General features: G+C 34.1%; 1 protein-coding gene across 11 annotated transcripts in view; it reads right to left on the bottom strand.

Annotated features, from left to right (window-relative positions):
• RALGAPA1 (Ral GTPase activating protein catalytic subunit alpha 1) overlaps positions 1–20,199 on the bottom strand; it is a 242,471-nt gene that overhangs the window by 18,335 nt on the left and 203,937 nt on the right. For all 11 annotated transcript variants that reach the window (XR_007412270.1, XM_025443673.3, XM_049113052.1 and 8 more), the window contains 2 exons: positions 13,589–13,747; positions 11,763–11,890 (listed from right to left, as the gene is read on the bottom strand). Coding sequence is in view for 10 of the 11 variants with exons in the window: in XM_025443673.3 (XP_025299458.1) it covers positions 11,763–11,890; positions 13,589–13,747 (287 nt within the window). In the remaining variant the exon portion in view is untranslated. The remainder of the gene's footprint in view (positions 1–11,762; positions 11,891–13,588; positions 13,748–20,199) is intronic.

Genomic DNA, 20,199 nt, shown 5'->3' on the forward strand with positions numbered 1-20,199 from the left:
ATAAAGGAAATAGGCCAAATTTGTCTTTTATCTGAGATATGGATTGTGGTGGTTTTAATCCATTTTTCCTTATCTTAAAGAATTTTGGTTAAGATTAAAAAATATATTTTCATCTAAATATAAAAAATATAAAGCAAAACTGACTTTTCCTTTATTTTAATCTTGTGGGTTTAAAATAGATAATGGCCATGTTAACAAGGAATTACTACAGGTGGTTGCTTAAATATATTTGCTTTTTTTTTTTATAGTAGGTATGTGCTAAATAAAAGTCAACACTCCTATCAAAAGAGTAAGTAAATGTACAAACATCAGTTCTACAACAGCTATTTTTGCTCCTTCTCTATTCTGAACAGCAATTAGTAAAGCAACCCCTTCCCCTCCTCCCTAGTGCTGTCAAGCTGTTCAGAGCAGTTTGCAACTCAACAATGGTACCATTGTGAATGCTCTCTGGGCTTCCTTCCCACAGAGAGTTAAATGGGCAGTTCCTGCTGCCCATGATTGGTGTCCAGTGAAATAATACTCAAGAGCCAGGTTTTATCAGCTTCACGCCAAAGAAGTGAAGCCAGGGAACCCAAGCCTTCATATCATACTGGACCATATGCCAACCCTGATGGCCCCAAAGGTTTATCACTATGAATCAGGATCCATCATGTCCCTTGTGAAATTTCACTTCACATACCTTATGTGAAATGCAAAGCTTCACTAAAAACCGAACCTTCTTTACAATTGGCATGAACAGATGGACGGTAACAGTGGTTTGGCAAGCAAAAGTTAAGATTTAAATAGGCTGTATTCTAGTGTTTGAGAGGAAAAGCAGTTAGAAGAAAATGGGGGAGAGATTTGTGACCCATAGTTTAATTTTAATTCCATTATTGAGTTATTAAAAATTCAATGGCAAACACCTTATGTTTAGTAAAAGGGAAAGAAAGGATTAAAAGCACTGCAATTCCTATGTCAAACAAGGTTAGAGACTAATTTCAGCTTTCTATCCTTCATTCTTTGCACTCTGAAATCCGCAAATAGCATCTAAATCTACTGCTGTTTTTATATTTAAACAAAGACTAGAATAAAACTTGTACAGTATGTACTAGGTGTAGGGAAGGATAATGTGAACATACCAGTGCACCTTCATCACTAATATTAAAAAAGTAAGGGTTTAACAGAGGAAAAAAAAGTCCCTGTTCTATCACAGGTGAAAATTTAATAAAGATGGAAGCAGAGAAACTTCATTTTGTAATTTTTAAAGACAGTTTGCCCAACACCTGATAGAGTTCTCTACTTCCTTGTACAGTATGCACTATGATATGATCCAACTGTTAAGACTGGTATATGTGGACCATACTGCCACATTGGACTTGACACAACAGGTTAAGATGGTGGTAGTGCTTTCTTTTCCTTTGCTATTTTTGCCATGAAGACAATATACTATACAAATAGAATTAAAAAAATCCTCATTTATCAGTAACATAAAAAAGCATAATAATGTGTAAAAGCACAATATGATATAAAAGTACTTTACAGGAAAAGTGTAAAGGTTTGTATGCAAGAATGTGAGTCTATCATAAGACTTGAGATTATGAAAATCTCAAATGCTCTGGCAAATATATGTAAATATTATCAAACACTTAAAAAACTTCTAAGTCTTATTAAGAAAAATACAACTAGCTATTACTGTAATTAGCTTGGAAATTACTCTATGACTAAGCATTAAAATATTTTATTTAATCTATAAACCAACTCATTTTAGAAAAGGAAAATACGTTCAAGCTGTGCTCTGCTATTCAAGAAGCAAAAATTATATAAAAGCAGGAGGAACTGTCACCTTAGACACTGGCTGTTATATTATTGGTAGTAACATTAGAAAACCAAGTTTATGTTTTGTTTTCCTGCTTCACTGCGTTATCTGGTTTGGACTTCATCTGCTATTACTCTTCCCTTTGCTTTATACCACCCAATACTGAGGACCTCCTTGTATTTCTTTTGTTTTTTTCCTCCTTGTATTTTTTAGTCACATTACACTTTCATCTTTTCATGCTTCCTTGGTAAAACTATTCCTAATTTCCTCCTCCCCACTATCCTCTCTCACTGTAATAAAATTAATCACGTTTACCATCCTACTTTGTAGATATCACCACTGCTGGACTCTTCACCAGAGGGCACTTCATTTACTCAATACTCACTCATTCACACATTCACCCATACCCATCCAGAGTATAAGCCCCATGAAAGTAGTGACTATCTTTCTATCCCTAGTTTTTCTTCCACAGTGTCTCCTATATAGCAGGTAGTCAAGAAATATTTGTGAATAATTGAAAGATCCCAAAGTGCTTAGTGACCTTTGTTTTGGGTGAAGAAATAAATAATAGACTTTTATTTATTTTTACATGAACAAGTTTGAATGCCACTCAACTTCTATTGAGATAGCCACTTTGTCCCTTTTATATAGACTTATTTTATAGATTTTATTCCTTTATTTCTGAGAGGATCTTAAACATACTTATTTTAGGATTTTGGCCTTATTTTAAGGTCATTTTGATGTTGTTCAATATAGCTTTTAAAAATACTTAAATACTTAAATCTGTCATTGGTGCATTATGTGTTCTATAAGAGAATAAAAATTGAAAATATCTCTAGAATTAATATAATGAAATAGAAAAAGAAGCTGGTCATATCCTGAAGTCATTTTTGTGAGCTCCCATTATTTAAATATAGCAAAAGTAATTATTATTGGTCTATATTAGTAAAGTGATCATCTCTAGAGAATATTAGAAGATGCCATTTTCATTGGTATAATTCTATAGAATAAACTTCATTATTATCAAAACTTTATTACATATCAGAGAGACTTATATTTATTGCCTTTATATCTTTTTTTTAAAGATTTTATTTATTTATTCATGAGAGACACAGAGAGAGAGGCAGAGACACAGCCAGAGGGAGAAACAGGCTCCATGCAGGAAGCCTGACGTGGGTCTCCAGGATCACACCCTGGGCTGAAGGCAGCGCTAAACCGCTGAGCCACCTGGGCTGCCCCCTTTATATCCTTTTTAAAGGCAAAGGCGGATTTGCTAGACCAAAACTAACATCTTGAAAGGTATGCAATAAAATATTCCCACAATCATTTTAAGGAAATCTCTCAAAATACCAATAACATCATCAATTGGCATATATTGCCATTTTTAAAAAAGAACAGCTGAATAAAAGAATATATTAGAGTCATAACAGAAGTGTTTTACATATCCAGGGTCCCTGTTTAAATAATTACTCTGTGTGCACAGACTGTAAGGTTTAGGCCAGGGGAGGGGGATGTTTAATCACAAGCTTTTCAAAACAACAACAACAAAACTTTAAATAGTGATGTCCGCCTCTTTAACACAGGAGACTGAAATGCTCCCATTACAGAGCACATTGTTCAGTAAATAAGAACGTTTGTGTGATCTTAGAGAGGTCCCACCACAATGGTTAATATCAAAGGCACAAGGGCTGCAAGCATTTCAAAAGTCACAAAGCCTGGATAACTTAGTTGATAAGACATTTTATGTAAAGAATTCTTCTTTTGAAGTATGAATGACTATAATTGTAAATCTTAGAGTTTGTAACAAATAATCAATTTGTCCATGAAGTTTAAGACTTTCACTTAGAAAAAAAAAAAAAAAAGACTTTCACTTAGAAAGTATGTAGAAAGAATGGCACTTAAGATATTGAGAGCTCCTAATGGGAATCACTGATGTAGGGGGTGCAAAGGTTCAAGAAGTAAAACTGAGGACCTCAGCAGTATGTAGACTCCCATAGCTGCCCCTCCCAGCTCTCCTAAGGCCTTCCTTGCCATTCAGCAGGAAGTGTAAGCCTTCAGGACTATAGCCACTGCTGCCTCTGTCCTTAGGGAGTGGAGGCCAGGGACACTAAATTGTACTCTTCCTAAGACAACATCTGTCACTTCATGAAGACACAGGTGTCTTGGCTCATTTTTCTCCTTGACAGAGCCTGCCTGTCCCCTCCCCTCCACCTCCCCCCACTCCCCAAGAAGTGGAGGGAAAAACCTCATCGACTATTGATCTCTGAAAATTATTTTCATTAAACTGTAATGACCTCTTAATAAAAATATAATGATGAATCAGTCAAAATACACCTTTGTGTGTATGCTATTCTGGCTTATTCATGTATCAGAGGCAGTTTCTACTGTTCTTAGGTTTCCTTTTCTTTCTATCCAGCATGCTCTTATATTTGTAGCCTAGACTAATACAAACTACCAATTATAACAACAAGCAACTTATTTTTAAAAGTATATTGGGAAATGAACAGAAATTTTGTTAAAAAAGAAAAATGAAAAATGGTTAATCCATCTACCCATGAATCCATCTACCCTGTCCTGTACTACTTACAACAAATTGCTAGCCACTTATCGCTGTGCTAGAAGTTACTACAACCAGGATAAGGCTTATTAATATGTGCGCACACAATAAGCCCTATAGCAAAATATACCTACTTTGTAGATATCAAAATATACCTACTTAATATAGGTATATTTTGTATATTATATACAAAAATATAACTGTATATTATAAGGCAGTGTGTTGCTTAGTGAAGGAAACTTTTTTTTTTTTAATACAAAGTTTGGGTCATGCAGAACGAGTATGTTAGGTGAAAGATAGTAGAAGGGCATTCTTGGGGCAAAAACAAAAAGAGACAGGCATTCAGGGATGATAAATATGGTCTAGCTAGACACATAAAGGGTGTCAGTGTGATGGGAGATGAGAGCAAGGATGAGGGGCAGAGCTGGAAGGAGTACAGGTATGTTTGACAAATGCAATAAGAAATAGGAGGTTTGGAGGGTTAAGCTAATAAGAACTGCTTGCATGTAGTTAAAGAATTCACATAAGGGGATCCCTGGGTGGCGCAGCGGTTTGGCGCCTGCCTTTGGCCCAGGGCGCGATCCTGGAGACCCGGGATCGAATCCCACATCAGGCTCCCGGTGCATGGAGCCTGCTTCTCCCTCTGCCTGTGTCTCTGCCTCTCTCTCTCTCTCTCTGTGACTATCATAAATAAATAAAAATTAAAAAAAAAAAAAGAATTCACATAAGAATTTCAATACACAGTCAAGAGTTATCACAAGTCTTTTAGCATACTTACGTTTTATTTTAGAGGAATACTTCCAATGCAGAGCGTAATAAATATCATCAACTATCAGGTAACTACCAATTTTTGAGCTCTTGCTACATAACAGGCTGCTTAGTGCTTCATGTAGATAATTTCATTTAATCCTTAAACAGTCTTAAATTTGGTGCTCTTTTTACAGATTAAAATAAAATTAGACAAAGAGTGACACAATAAGTGGTTCTGGACTTTGAAACCCAGGCTGATTTGCCAACAATCAGCTTCCACATTTTATTATTTTTTTTAAGATTTTTATTTATTTAAGAAAGAGGACTGAGCAACAGAGAGCACAAGTGAGGAGGAGAGCAGGGAGCTGTATGTGGGGCTGGATCTAGGACCCTGAGATCATGACCTGAACTGAAGGCAAGACCGCTTAACCAACTGAGTCACCCAGGTGCCCCTGCTTCCACATTTTAAAATATAATTGATAAATTAAGGGCAGTCCATATTTATGAATATGATCTTCTGAAGAAATAATCTTCAAAAGACAATATACATAAAATTATGTAGTTTCTCAATAAACTCACTTTCTTCTAACACGAAATGGCAGCAATATTGATGGGCCTCCCTAAGAGGTTTTATAATGTTCTATCATAATGAATGGCAAACTACATTAGTGGAGCCAATCAATTACATTTCATTTCATTTTGGCTCTCATACTTTTGCAACAAGTTCCTTACATGTGAGTAGTAGAACTGTAGGGATAACAAACTGTGACTAATTGAAGAATGATCATTGACTTCTGGTAATTTGTCTGATAAAGTTAAACAGAAACCCAATTCTGGCATTTATAAAAAGGTCAAATCTAAACAGATTAGAACAAATCAAATAATATTGGATGGGTAGGAAAGAATATTAAACCTAGGAAGAACGTGTTTTTTAAAGATGCCATTGAATTTTGTAATATCCCCCATACTGTATATTTCATAATATCATGTATATATTATATGTATACATACAAAGCCCCTAGATATAAATTACAAGAATTATAATAGACATATTGCATTCCATCTACTAAAATCTCACCCTCTGAGGACCAGATTTTCTATGCATTCTTCCTTTATTTTTTACTCCGAAAGTAATAACTTCTTCCTTAGAACTCCCAGAGCATTTTATCTATAACCCTACCATGTCACATTTTATCTTGTGTTATAATTATTAATTTGCATATTATTTTCCCCACTATTAAATTATAAGCTTATTGGAGAAAAAAATTACCATCTACAGCTGTCTGTTGAACATGCAGGTTGGGGGGCCAATACCCCATGCATCCCCCAAATCTTTTAACTCCCCAAAACTTAACTACTAATAGCTTACTGCTGATCAGAGCCTTACTGATGACAGTTTATTAACACATATTTTGAATGTTACATGCATTTCATAATGTAGTTTTTTTTAGATTTTATTTATTTATTCATGAGGGGGGGAGAGAGAGAGAGAGAGAGAGAGAGAGAGAGAGAGGCAGAGACACAGGCAGAGGGAGAAGCAGGCTCCACGCAGGGAGGCTGATGCGGGAATTGATCCCAGGACTCCAGGATCACACCCTGGGCCGAAGGCAGGTGCTAAACCACTGAGCCACCCAGAGGATCCCCTCATACTGTATTCTTAAAATAAACTAGAAAAAAGAAACTATTAAAATCATAAGGAGGAAAAAAATACATTTACAATACTATACAGTATTTTATAAAAAAAAAAAAGCCATAAATAAGTGGACCTGAGCAGTTCAAACCTATGTTGTTCAAGGGTCAATTATGATTTGTCTCTACGTGTTTCTCAAATTTTTACCACTATCATAAAAGTGATCAGTAAATATTTTTGATAGAGAATAGTACAGTTTTATTTCTTGAGATGGTGGTGGTTAAATTGTAATTATTCACCATATACTACATTTAGAATAATATACTTATTTCAAATTATATTTTACAGTACAAAAGGTTAAAAAGAAAAAATGAAGAAAAATGGGATATGTGAGACAGTTAATTTTATGTCAACTTGGCTAGGTCATGGTATCCAGTTCTTTTTTATTTTTTTTTTTTAATTTTTATTTATTTATGATAGTCACACACAGAGAGAGAGAGGCAGAGACACAGGCAGAGGGAGAAGCAGGCTCCATGCACCGGGAGTCCGACGTGGGATTCGATCCTGAGTCTCCAGGATCGCGCCCTGGGCCAAAGGCAGGCGCTAAACCGCTGCGCCACCCAGGGATCCCCATGGTATCCAGTTCTTAAACACCAGACTTTGTGTTGCTGTGAAGGTATTTCTTCAGACATGATTACCATTTAAAACCAAGAGACTTTGAGTAAAGCAGATTATCCTCCATAATATATGTGGGTAGGCAGGCCTCAACCAATCAGTTAAAGGCCCTAAGAGAAAAAACTGAGGTCCCCACGGAAGCAAGGAATTCTACCTCCAGATGCTTTCTGACTCAGATTATAATATCAACTCTACCTAAGAACTCCTGCAGATTTCAGACTTGCCAGTCCCCACAAGTATGTGAGCTAATTCCTTAAAATTAATCTTTTTCTCTTTATGTATGTATATATCTACATCCTATGATTCTGTTTCTCAACATGATTATATACTGTAACTTCTGAAAATTTCTTTGTGTAATGAATCTGTTAAAAAATAGAAACAGTACACACATGAAGCATCATATTTAACATTTGTACAGTTGAAATGTCTCTAGGAGTGTAACAAAAAAATTGCTTAAAATTTTTATTTAAGGTTTAGAGTTATGATAGCTAAGATCATGAAATTAATATTATGAAATTGTTATTCTCATTGCAAAAAAAGCCCCCCCAATCCAAAACCAACAACCCAACCCCAACACACACACACACACACACACACACACACACACACACACACACTCAACAGGTAACTAACAAATGATGTCTAAGATCAACCTGAAATACCCCTCAGGTCCACTGGTTACCCAGAACCTGCCTAGAACCTGCCTATTCTTCCTCCCAGGCATTGCATTTCAATTCTAATTGCATGATCAAACCAACAAATTGGGCTCGAGACAAAAAAAAAAAAAAAAAAAATCACCCAGCTGACAAAGACCGAGGTTGCAAGAAAATGCTTTTCAAGTACAAGTAATGCAAGAAATGACAAGTGAAGTGAAGGAGAGGTTTCAAAGCTTGAAAGACAGTCATCAATACTGACAGATTACTGTAATTCTGGCTGCCAGCATGATCGATTTGGACAGCATATGACAATCAATATTGTCCTCATTTAGTGAACAACATTAGATTCATAGTTACAGAAGATGTTCCCAGGATAAAATTTAAACTGTATTTAATGATCATAAATAGCACAATTTATGCTGTGGAATCTTAGTGGGTACTTTTATTGGGCATAAAATAACTAACACAGCAGTACAATTATCTAAATATAAGTGAGTTTATTATATATTCTTTTATCCCTTTATTTCTCTTATGAGGATTAAAGTAGTAACTGGTGGTTTTCAAAGCCTACTTCTATTTCAATTTCTGTCGTAATTTCTGTTAAGTTCTATTGATCTGTTTTAGAACACATGATTTTTTTCCTTAATGGAAACCTACCTGATTCCTCAAAAACATACATTTTAAGGTATTTCTGATATGTATTTTTTATTTAAAAGTTAAAGACATTTATATTTCAAAATCTTAAAAACACCTAGTTGTAATTTAGTATATAAGGTTGCATTTAAAAATCAAGTAATCTACCTGTATGAGATCATTTCCCCTGACATTTAGAATCAATATAGAACTTTGTGAATCCTTGTAAAAGGTGACTATGTATTTCTCAGATTAGTAAAGGCTAGGAGCACCTTTATTATATCTTTAAATAGTATGGAGAAATAATTTCCATATACCTTCTAAATTCAAGCTTCTGAGTCAAGAAAAATTTCTTTGATCTGTCTGATTTTATGTTTTTATTCTGAGTGTTCCAGAAATGGTCTCACTGAAGGAAATTGCTCGTATTTGCTGTGTAAATGAAGTGTTCATGTTTATTCTTTTCATCTGAAATTATCTCTCTTCATCTTAGAAATTTTTTCCAATGTGGTATGTATTAATGTCTCAGAAAGATTAACTATTAAAAAACTTCAAGAAACAGGCCTGAAAATCCAATTCAATCAATTAACCTACCAACCAACCAAACATAAAAACTCAATTAAAAAATTCCTTGGTTTTGGGTAGAGTTGTTTTAATACTGACTGTAATCTTTACACATAACAGAATTAATCTCTCCACAAAATAATGTACCTTATTTCATTTACTAAGCACATCTAAATTCATTACTTCATTTAATCTTCAGAATAATTTTGAGATGGGTATTATCTTTTTTATAAAGAAAGTGAAGTTTAGAAATTTGTGACTAGCCTAAGATCACAAGGCAGAGCTTGAGTTAAAATCAATTATTTTCTAACTGCAAATCCAGCCACCATACCTCTAGTATAACATGCAAATCCGAAGTAGTTCTCAAGAGTATGAACTTAGGTGCAGGAAAAAGAAATTAAGCCATAGCCCCAATACTTTTAATTCTGCTACTTGGTAAGGTATGCATCTTAAATGTTTGTACCTTGGACCAGAAATAGCTTGTGTTTGCTAAAAAAAAATTAGTTCCTGTTTTATGACACAAGAGGCAAATACAGCTTTGTCCTACAATCTTTTTTTTTTTAATTTATTTTTTATTGGTGTTCAATTTACTAACATACAGAATAACCCCCAGTGCCCGTCACCCATTCACTCCCACCCCCCGCCCTCCTCCCCTTCTACCACCCCTAGTTCGTTTCCCAGAGTTAGCAGTCTTTACGTTCTGTCTCCCTTTCTGATATTTCCCACACATTTCTTCCCCCTTCCCTTATATTCCCTTTCACTATTATTTATATTCCCCAAATGAATGAGAACATATAATGTTTGTCCTTCTCCGACTGGCTTACTTCACTCAGCTTGTCCTACAATCTAATCTCTCTCATCACTTTCCCAAAAGATTTTTTTTTAAAGATTTTATTTATTTATTCAGAAAGAGAGAGAGAGAGAGAGAGAGAGAGAGAGAGAGAGAGAGAGAGGCAGAGTCACAGGCAGACGGAGAAGCAGGCTCCATGCAGGGAGCCCGACGCGGGACTTGATCCTAGGTCTCCAGGATCACACCCCGGGCTGCAGGCGGCACTAAACCACTGCGCCACCGGGATTGCCCATTTTCCCAAAAGATTTAAGGCATTCTTTCAACTGTGTCTTAAATGAAATGGTGGAGGACACTAACCTTAAGTGAACATCAGGATGAGGCAAACTGTAAGGAGGCAAAAATCTGAAAGAAGACAACCTCAGAGGAGTTGACAATGTGGATAAAATTAGTTTATGGGTAATAATCTGTATATTCCTTGTATATATCTGTATGTATCTATATAATCTGTATATAACTCTCTAGAGATATTATGGAATAATAAATAGAATCATTACATTTTACAACAATGACACTTCAAATCTGAGCTTTCAACTTAAAGTGAAGATATAACTGTCACTAATAAATGCTATATCCATGTCCTTAAGCTTAATCAATGTATAATAATGCCACGGTCCACCTATAATTCCATTTCACAGTGTCAGAATACAGGAGAAATTACATAGGAATCAGACTGCTTAAGTAAATTTTCATCATCAAAAGAGAATATATGTGGCAGACTTACAATAAATCCATTTCATGTGGAACAGAACATAGGATACTTTAAAAAACCTTCCCTATAAAGCTTAACAATTTATTAAGTAAAAGAAAAATAACTGAAATGCTTTTAATCATATAGAAAAGATACATGGAAACACAAATTCGTTTTAGAAAGGAATATCAGAAAATAATTTAAAATTGTATACATATTATGTCCCAGGCATTGCTCTGAGCTTTATACGTATTGATTCATTCAGTTCTCATAACACAATGAATTAGATGTTATCATTCTCATTTTATAGATATGGAAACTGAGACTCAGAGAGGTTAAATAATTTGCTCAAGGCTAGACAGCTAAAGAAGTAATGGCCAGCATTTGAGTCCAGAAATCTGGCTCCAGAAGCCATGTCCTTAAACACTCCATATCCTCTCCTACTTCCATGTCTTTATCTTGTTCCCTTTGCCTGGAATGCTCCTCTCAATTTCATCCACCCAATTAACTCTTTATTCATCATCCTTCAGTATTTAATCCTCATATTTCTCCTAAGTATTTCCTGACACCACTATCCCTCTTCCAGCTGAGAGGCTGCTTGTCATTATACATCCGGAACACTGTACATAACTCTGTTACCACATATACACTAAAAACAGTATATTTCCTCAACTAGATTGAATACTTTATGATGACTGGTTATTTCTATACATTTAGAGTATAGTACCTCGCAGTACTCTAGAGTATTAAAGTACCCCTGATGGGGCCCTAATAATTAACCAAAAGATAAGCACTCATTAGTAGTGTATAAAAGAAAATACATCACTCAAATATAACTGCTCAAATACTAGGGAGGAACTCTATCATCTATATATCAATAAACACAAATTCACCTAACACATAAGAAATACCTACCTTGGAAAGTAGACATGTATTAGAGAAGAAACCATAATGTTGAAAAGGATACAAGTTTTGATACAATGGAATCAGAGATTTCAGAGCACGGCTTGCATTTATAGCTGTTGCTCGAACCATAATGGGTAGGACCTTTCCATTCACAATAGCGCCATCAAAAAGTGGACCAAAGAAAGGAACCTGGTTGAGAATTTAGAACATAATTTTATATTCATATTGGAGAAAGATTAAAAATTAAAATAATCAAGACACTGTACACAAAAATGGTTTTACTTCCTCTTTAGTTTTTCCTTCAGGAGAAATAGTATTCAAACTAATTTCTTCTCCATGATTCACACTTAAAAAACAAAAAATGCTGAAGGTCTATAGAGTTTCCCATTCAAAAGAACTTTGCTTCATTTAATTGACTAAATAATTCATATTCTCTGACAGTTTTCAAATTTTCGTAGCCTCAATTGTACACAAAAATCTAACACTGGAAATAAATTCCTTCTCCTCCACTGCATAAATTTAGTAAAGATAATACATTCTTATAGGCAGCAAGTTAGTTTTTCATTATTTTTGTGTGATGCCAGTTCTACTTCAGAACCTAAGAGACATTTATTAGAAAATATCTATGCTTTGATATTTGTCATTTCTACCAGATGACTGACAGTTTCAAAGTTATTCTATTTGCATATGGTTGGGACAAATGACAGCTGAAGGCAAGGATGGGAGCTGTGGATAATATAGAATACAGTAAATATTTCAGGCTTTGTGGCCATATATTGTCCCTGATATGTATTTTTTAAATTTTTAAGAAAGATTTTATTTATTTATTTGACACAGATTGAGAGAAAGAAAGCGCACCAGCAGGGGGAGTGGCAGAGGGAGAGGAGAAGCAGACTCCTCCCCCTCTACCCTTCCCCCTGCTGAGCAGGGAACCTAACATTGGTCTTGATCCCAGGACCCTGAGATCATGATCTGAGTTGCAGGCAGATGCCTAACTGAATGAGCCACCTAGGCAACCCATCTTCTTTGATTTTTAAAAAAGAAAAACTGGGGGCGGGGAGGGGGGGGGAGATCACTGAAAACAAAACAAAAACAAAAACAAAAGAACAAGGAGAAAAAAACTCATTAAAAATGTAAAATCCATTATTGGCCTGTAGGCTATACAAAAATAGAAGTGGGCCATAGTTTGCTGACCTCTGGTTTAGATAAACCCTAAACAATCTGACTATAAATTTAAATTCACATATGGGAAACTTAGTACAATTCAAGAAATTCTAAAGATTCATGATCAACTGTCAAAAAATACGTTTTCCAAAAATTCAAAAAGTATTCAATTAAAAAAAGAAAGACCCCAAAACACTACCATACTTTTTTAATATTATTTTGAAAGAAAAGACTTCTGCAACTGTGTTTCAACCCTATGCTATAAGAGATCCAACTAGAACAACTTTTTTTTTTTGACTTTGTAGAACTTTCATTTATTAAGGAACATGACTAAATAATCATGACATCCTTAGTAAGATATATCAACTAAAAACACAGGAATCTTACATTCCTATCCTAAAGGGAGTGATTTCTTCTTATTGCATATTTTAGGAAACTATTATCATCCTCTTAATAAAAGGTAATCCTTTTGTGAGCATAGTAGAGAGGAATTTCTATTCTGGTATCACCTTAGCCTTCTCCCATTTGAACACAGTTTCTTTGCTATTTTTCCAGTTTTAGCTCCTTCTGAACTAGACTTAGACAATTTACATAGTTTCCAGAGTCTGTGTCTCATTTCTGTTTTTACAACCTGATATGCCTAGTTTAATTCTTCTGAAAGGAGAAACTCACAAACCCATAAAGAGCTCAAAATATATGAAGTGTAGGATAAGGAGTTCTTACCTCTGGTTTTTTCATTATTTGAATACTGAACATATGATTTTTCATTGGATATATTATAATAAGGACATCACCAAATTCTGTAGGAATAATTCCTCTCCTGTAGTCTCTAGTATGCTCTGACCAAACAATGTGTACTTCATCATTTCCCAAATGTCTCAACTGGAAAACCAAGAAAATAGTTGATAGTGCTTTAGAAAAAAGATATAGCTTTTCATACAGTTACTGACAACATACTATAAAAAGATTAAAAAGTAAAGAAATTAAAAAAACTCATGAATTTCCTTTGATCATTTTTCACATGCAACACAAACATTCAAAATATTTGGAGACACTGCAGGAGAAAATTTTCAGCTGTCTCCTGTCAATGAGAAGCAGAGAATAAAAAATATTCACATACAGCATAGACACTCAACTAGTAACCATACTAGTTTCCCACTACCAAACCTTTTAAAAGATTGTTTAAATGTTTAAAAAAAAATGAGCAATACAAGATTCTTCTTTTTTCTAACCACTCTTTCAAAGGGCTAATGAGCAGTAAAATTGCCTAAAGAAGGCAACAGGAAGAGAAGGGAAAAAGAAATAGATAATTCATAAACTGGGTAAATAATCTATTAAGTAAGAGGAAGTTGATTGTATATGGTTCAACAGGTTTTTTTCCAGGGTTTGCCTATGAAATGTTGTGTATAAAATTCTGGCAAACAGACTTCTTAAAATGTGTTAGACTCTCAAGATATTGTTTAAATATATTTTGTGCTGCTTACAAAGGTGCTTCTGGCAATCAGAAAGAGTTAACATTATGATAATTAAAATTATAAAAATTTAAAACATCCAAAAGTTGGATTTCTAAGTTACTAAAAAATGAATACATTACCCATTAGTAATGAGTTTCAATAAATTGTAAAGTTTTCTTCACAGAAATTATCATATAAACATGTATTTTAATATAAAATTTGGTTATCTTAGTAGATTAATTGATTCTGTCACTACAAACACTCGAGTCCATTTTTGGTGCTTATCTCACATGGGTTTCTTTACTACTTTCAGATAAATTGACATACTGTATGTGTGACACATTGAAGGTTTAGAAGCTTTGGAGGAGAGAACTAGGATAAATGCCATCAATATTTTCTGTATGAGCTAACATACAAGCAATTTTTAAAGTATGTAATCTACTTGGCTTTAAGACCACAGAGTAGGAAAAAAGTTAAATGTGTCATTTCAACCAATAAACAAGAAGTCTAATTAATGAAAGGCTCTCTTCTGTTATCCTTAACCCTGAAATTGTTTTAAAAATTTTTTAAAGTAAGCTTTACACCCAATGTGGGGCTCGAATTTATGAGCCAGAGATCAAGAGTTGCACACTCTACCAAATGAGCCAGCCAGGTACCCCATTACCCTGGAGTTCTTAACTTGGGCTCATGGGGTGTGAATATTGAAAATTATGTGTAAAATTTTATTTGTGTATTTTTCAGAGGAGAGAGTCTATCAAATAGGAATACATAACAAAGAAAGCCAAGAACCAGTGTGCTAATGTCCCTCATGGCAGTCTATCTAGAAAATCTTAATCACAATGAATGTCATTAAAGTATCTGAAAACACGAGGCAAATTCCTGAACTTTAACATTATATTCCTAAGCAAGAAATGCCCCCTCAGACACTTCAAAGTTTTGTAAGACAGGACTCAGGTTAAATCTAGGGAATAGAATCTATTATTTTAGAAATACAGTATACAAATATTTATTTTCTTTTAAGGAGACTTTTTTTCAGTTTTAAGCATATTAATTTTTTTTTCTTTTTTGGAAACCATACTTATTGTTCCTACTGTATGATGTTAGGCCTAACTATCAAAATATTGTTTAAATTTTAATTGTCAAAAAAAAAAATAAATTTTAATTGTCATTATTTACACCAAACCACACACATGTGTAGATACACACACCCCTTGAATGATATACATTTAAAATTTAGTACTTGAGCTCTGGGACATTTTTAAAAACCAAATGGATTACACAACTTAGAAGAGCCATGGCTCTATAATTTCATTTTTTAATCAAAATACTTTAAAAATATCCTTCCTATACAACCATCCCCATGTGTCAGCTTCCCTAATAGGTTTATGTTAACTGAATACAAAAGAAATGTGAAATAAATTTAACCAGGAGGGATGATCCAATCTAATTTTGATACATTAATGTCATATGCTGTACATGTTACAATAGCAGCCAGATCTAATACTAAGCTCCAGGCTATACTGAGATTTCCAAATGGCAGATTGTTCTAAGTGATATCAAGTATAATTGAAGTAATAAACGATAGTAAAAGCTGAGCACACTGTCAGGAAGAATTTAAGTATTTACTTTTTAAAATTAAATGAGTTAGGTTAGGAAAGACAAGACAACTGAAATAATGCAGGTCTCAATTTACAGAAAATTCCTTTTATTTATCTGCTACATTAACCCTTGAACTCTTGCCAAAGCTATCTATAATTTCTAGTGTCCACTTATCTAAAGAAATGAGAGAAAAGGGCAACTAAAGTTTTATCTTATAACCCAGCTTGTCTTCAAATATCTACCACAGAGTATTAAAAGTCTGTTATAGAAGTTTAATGGAAAAAAACAATATATTTTTACTAAGATGCTGTAATACAGATACTTGTGGCAAAGAACCACACATATAACAAAGTCATTCTAAATATGTTCAAGCATTCTGAAGGGAAAGCTTCAAGAACATCCTTATCATTTTTGAAAGAGTAATTATGTTGTTCTGATTAGGCATGTTTTTGTAACCTTAGGTCTTTAAAACCTGCTATATAATAAACACAAAGTGAGAAACTGCTAATCACTGCTATGCATTATCTTAGGAATTTTTGAAAGATTACTGTAAGAATGAATTTTGAGTAGTAACAGAAATTAAGAAAAATTTCAGTAGTATGTTTAACATATTTAACATAAATATATATAATATTTCATGTTTATTATTTCATGTTTATCTTTTATGGACTTACAAGTGTACTGTGTATAACTCTCCAGGTTTTTCTATACTCTGAGGACTCTCAAAGAATTCCTACCTATATGTTTTTGTACCCAGATGCCAGTCACTTCTGAAATGGAGTACAAGACTTTGGGATAAATCTGTTAAAATGATTGGCAACCAAACGATTCTTCCAACTCTTCAAATGCTGCTGAAATAATTTTATTTCAGGGTATATAATATAGGCTGAGATTATCCATAATCAGTTCATAAAGATAAAGTACTTAAATGAAATTCAACATGTGTAAAACTGAAGTCCTCAATACACTATAGAATATCAGCATTGGAAGAGACCCTAAAGCTCTGATTTCCCACTGCAGTATCCCTGACAAGTAATCCTGCTTCTGTCTGAATACTTCTAGTTGGGAATTTACACCTTCATGAACCAGCTCATTCATTTTTAAAGAGCTACAATCAAAATATTCTTTATACTGAGCTAAAATTTGCTTCCGAAAGCTAGTTCTTCTAATATGACCAAGTAAATCCAGTCTATATTCTATATATTATGTTTCCAGATATTTGAAGAATGGCCTAATATACATCTCAATTATTTCTTTTCCATGTTAAATGTGTCCTTAGTTCCTACTCTTTAGCTTACAAATCTGTTCATTATCCTGTATTATTACCTCAGTTTACTGATGTTTCTATTAAATTGTGGTATCCGGAATTGAACATATTATTAATATATGCTCTAATACAATCAGTCAACAAAGGATCACTTCCTTGTTCTGTTAACTAAATTATTTTTTACATTTTTATAGAGTTGGCTCAAATAGAAGTTGTAGTCAATTCAAACTCTTAAGTCTTGTTATTACAAAGTTCTAAGCAAGTAAAACTGACTGCTGGAACTAAAGGGAGATTTTCATATTTATTCTTATCAAATTTCACCTTGCCAGTTTCAGATTATCTTTAAACCTATCAAAGTCTTCTGTTAGCCTGACTCTGCTATTCAATGTGTTGGCAGTATCTTTTCCCAGATTTGGGTTACCCTTATATTCAATTTCTTATGTGTCTTCATTAGATTTTGGATTAAAATGTCAAGTGGGACAAGTCTGGGTAACAAAGAGCCTTATACAGCAAGTCATCATGAATGTTCCTCCTAGTTGGAATAATAGCCAACATTTATTAAATTCTTACTCTTCTAAGTGCCTTGGCATAATTTAGTTTTAACAACAATGTTACAGAGTAAGTACAATTATTATTACCCCTGTTTTTACAGGTGAGGAATTGAAGCTTAAAAAGATAAATTAACTTGCCTAATGTCACATGACTAGTAAGTGGCAGAGTTAGAAATGAAGCCGAGGCAGTCTAATTTCAGAAACCATACTTTAACCACCTTCCTATATGTCTCTTTAATAATTAATTTATGTCTCTAGGTAAGATTATATAACCAGTCATGAATATACTTACTGAACTATTTTTAAGACCACATTTCTTCAACTTGTTCACAACAAACAACTTAGCTAAATGCTTTATACTGTCTATGGCCTTCCCTGATCTAGCAATCCTATTAAAACAAATTAAGTTACTTTGATGTGATTTGTTATGGTGAACTCATGGTGGTTCCTAGTGATCACTACTTCATTACCTAAGTGCTCAGAAACCATCTGTTGAATAATCCTATTTTGTCAAGTATTGACATGGAGCTCATGAATATTAGTAATTTTTGTAGTTAGTAACTGTTCCACACTCTTTCATGAAAATCAGATGTTTGTCTATCTTAAGACTGTGTTTTCATTTTCCATGATTATCAGAGATTACATTCAATTCTAGATTTCCTCAATGCCTCAAAATATCATTGATCTGGAGCTGGAGACTAGATTTCATATTTAGTAACTACACCACCATCAGCTTACTCTCTGACTTCCCCATTTCTGTTAAAAGGACCAAATGACTAATTATAATTACTGAGGGTCAAAATCTGGAAGTCTTCAATTTCTGTTGTCCTTACAATATCTTCTAAGGAGGTCTTCACTTAAAAAAAAAAAAAAAAAAAAAAAAAAAAGAACATTTGTTTCTTTTCTTTCCTTCCTATTCCCTCTCCTGTTGCCTTAGGTCATGTTAGTCCTCCTACATACCTGAAGTAGTTCATGAGTTCTTAAAAAGCCTTTCCCCCTCCTATCCACTTTTCTCCATACATTAGCAAATACTGAAACCTGACTAAATGTGTTGTGCTGCCTAGAGTGTAGATACGATGGTGAAAAAAACCCCAAACAAACCAGACATAGTCTCTGCTCTCACAAAGCTTCAAGTCCAGTGGAGGAGACGGAGTAAAATAATTAATAAATAATTAATGAGACAGATAATCCTCTAAATATACTTCTCTGGATGCAAATAACAAAGAAAAGTGATGTATAATGGTACTTGAAGAATGCAGAGAAGTTAATTAAGTTAGGCAATTTATGAGATAGTGGTATACCTGTAGAAACTGAAACTAAGTAATACTGCCTCAAGCACTCATTCTTTCCCTCATCTTCCAAACACCCACATGTAGCAAAAGAGAAACTATCAAATACTCTTCAATCATGTTATTGATTTTAGGTTCATAGGTTTAGGATTATGCATATTTTCATATGTCCACTTGCTGTCTGGATCATTCATTTTTAGTAATTAACTAAAGCTTCTTAAATAGGCATGGTGTTTAGGATATAATTACCTTAACGGGGTGGGCACTCAATACAAACTGCTAAGTATTAAAAAGATAGCTTGAAAATGCTATTGAATTGTGTGATTTATGTGTAGAAGATGTGTTTGAGAAGACCGTAGCTTGAAAACTGGTTTAAAATGTTTCACCAACCAACTGAAAAAAAGGGAAAATCCCTACTGGACTTGACTTCTAGTATAATCAAAAGCCTGGTATGAAATTTTCCTTTAAAATATTTTCCATCACAGAAACTCAAAAAAACAAAGCTATTATATTGGGAAATTTTTGGAATCTGAAGTTTTAGAGAAGGAGAAGCAACAGTTTTTAGACATGTGGGATGACTTCTTTTTTGGTTAGACTTAGACCTAAATGAGAACTTTAACAGTTCTTGGAAGAACACCAGAGGGGGTTCAAGTCTGTATGCTTGTTGTGTTGAAGAAATGGAGAAACACAGATGGGAAAGAAAAAGGATGACAGAAGAAAGAGACTTAAGAAAGGGCTCAGAGAAAGAACTAGAGTAAGACATGATCAGGTTAAGTCTAGTTATAGTATCGCAGTACTTATCCAGGTAACTTTTTTGTTATTACATAGCACACAGCATGAAAAAAGAATTATCTGCAATTACGGTATCCATTTAAAGATTCCACTTCGATGGTGACCAGAGGTATAAGTGCTATAAAGAGTATAAAATAGGGTAATGTGGTAGTGTTGCTGGGTGAAGGGGATTCTTTTAGCTAGGATGGTTTGGAAAGGTCTGAGAAACTGTCATGTGAATCTGAGAACAGAACAATGAGAATGAAAAAGCCTGATGATGTAGAGAAAGAGCATTTCAAATGGAAAGAACAGTAAGTGTACAGCCTCTGAGATGGGAATAAGCTTGACAAGCTGGCAGGTTAGGATGATAGCCAGTGAGGCTAGATTGTGCTAAATGAAAAGT

The sequence above is a fragment of the Canis lupus genome, chromosome 8, assembly GCF_003254725.2.
Source record: "Canis lupus dingo isolate Sandy chromosome 8, ASM325472v2, whole genome shotgun sequence".
Lineage (NCBI taxonomy): Eukaryota > Metazoa > Chordata > Mammalia > Carnivora > Canidae > Canis > Canis lupus.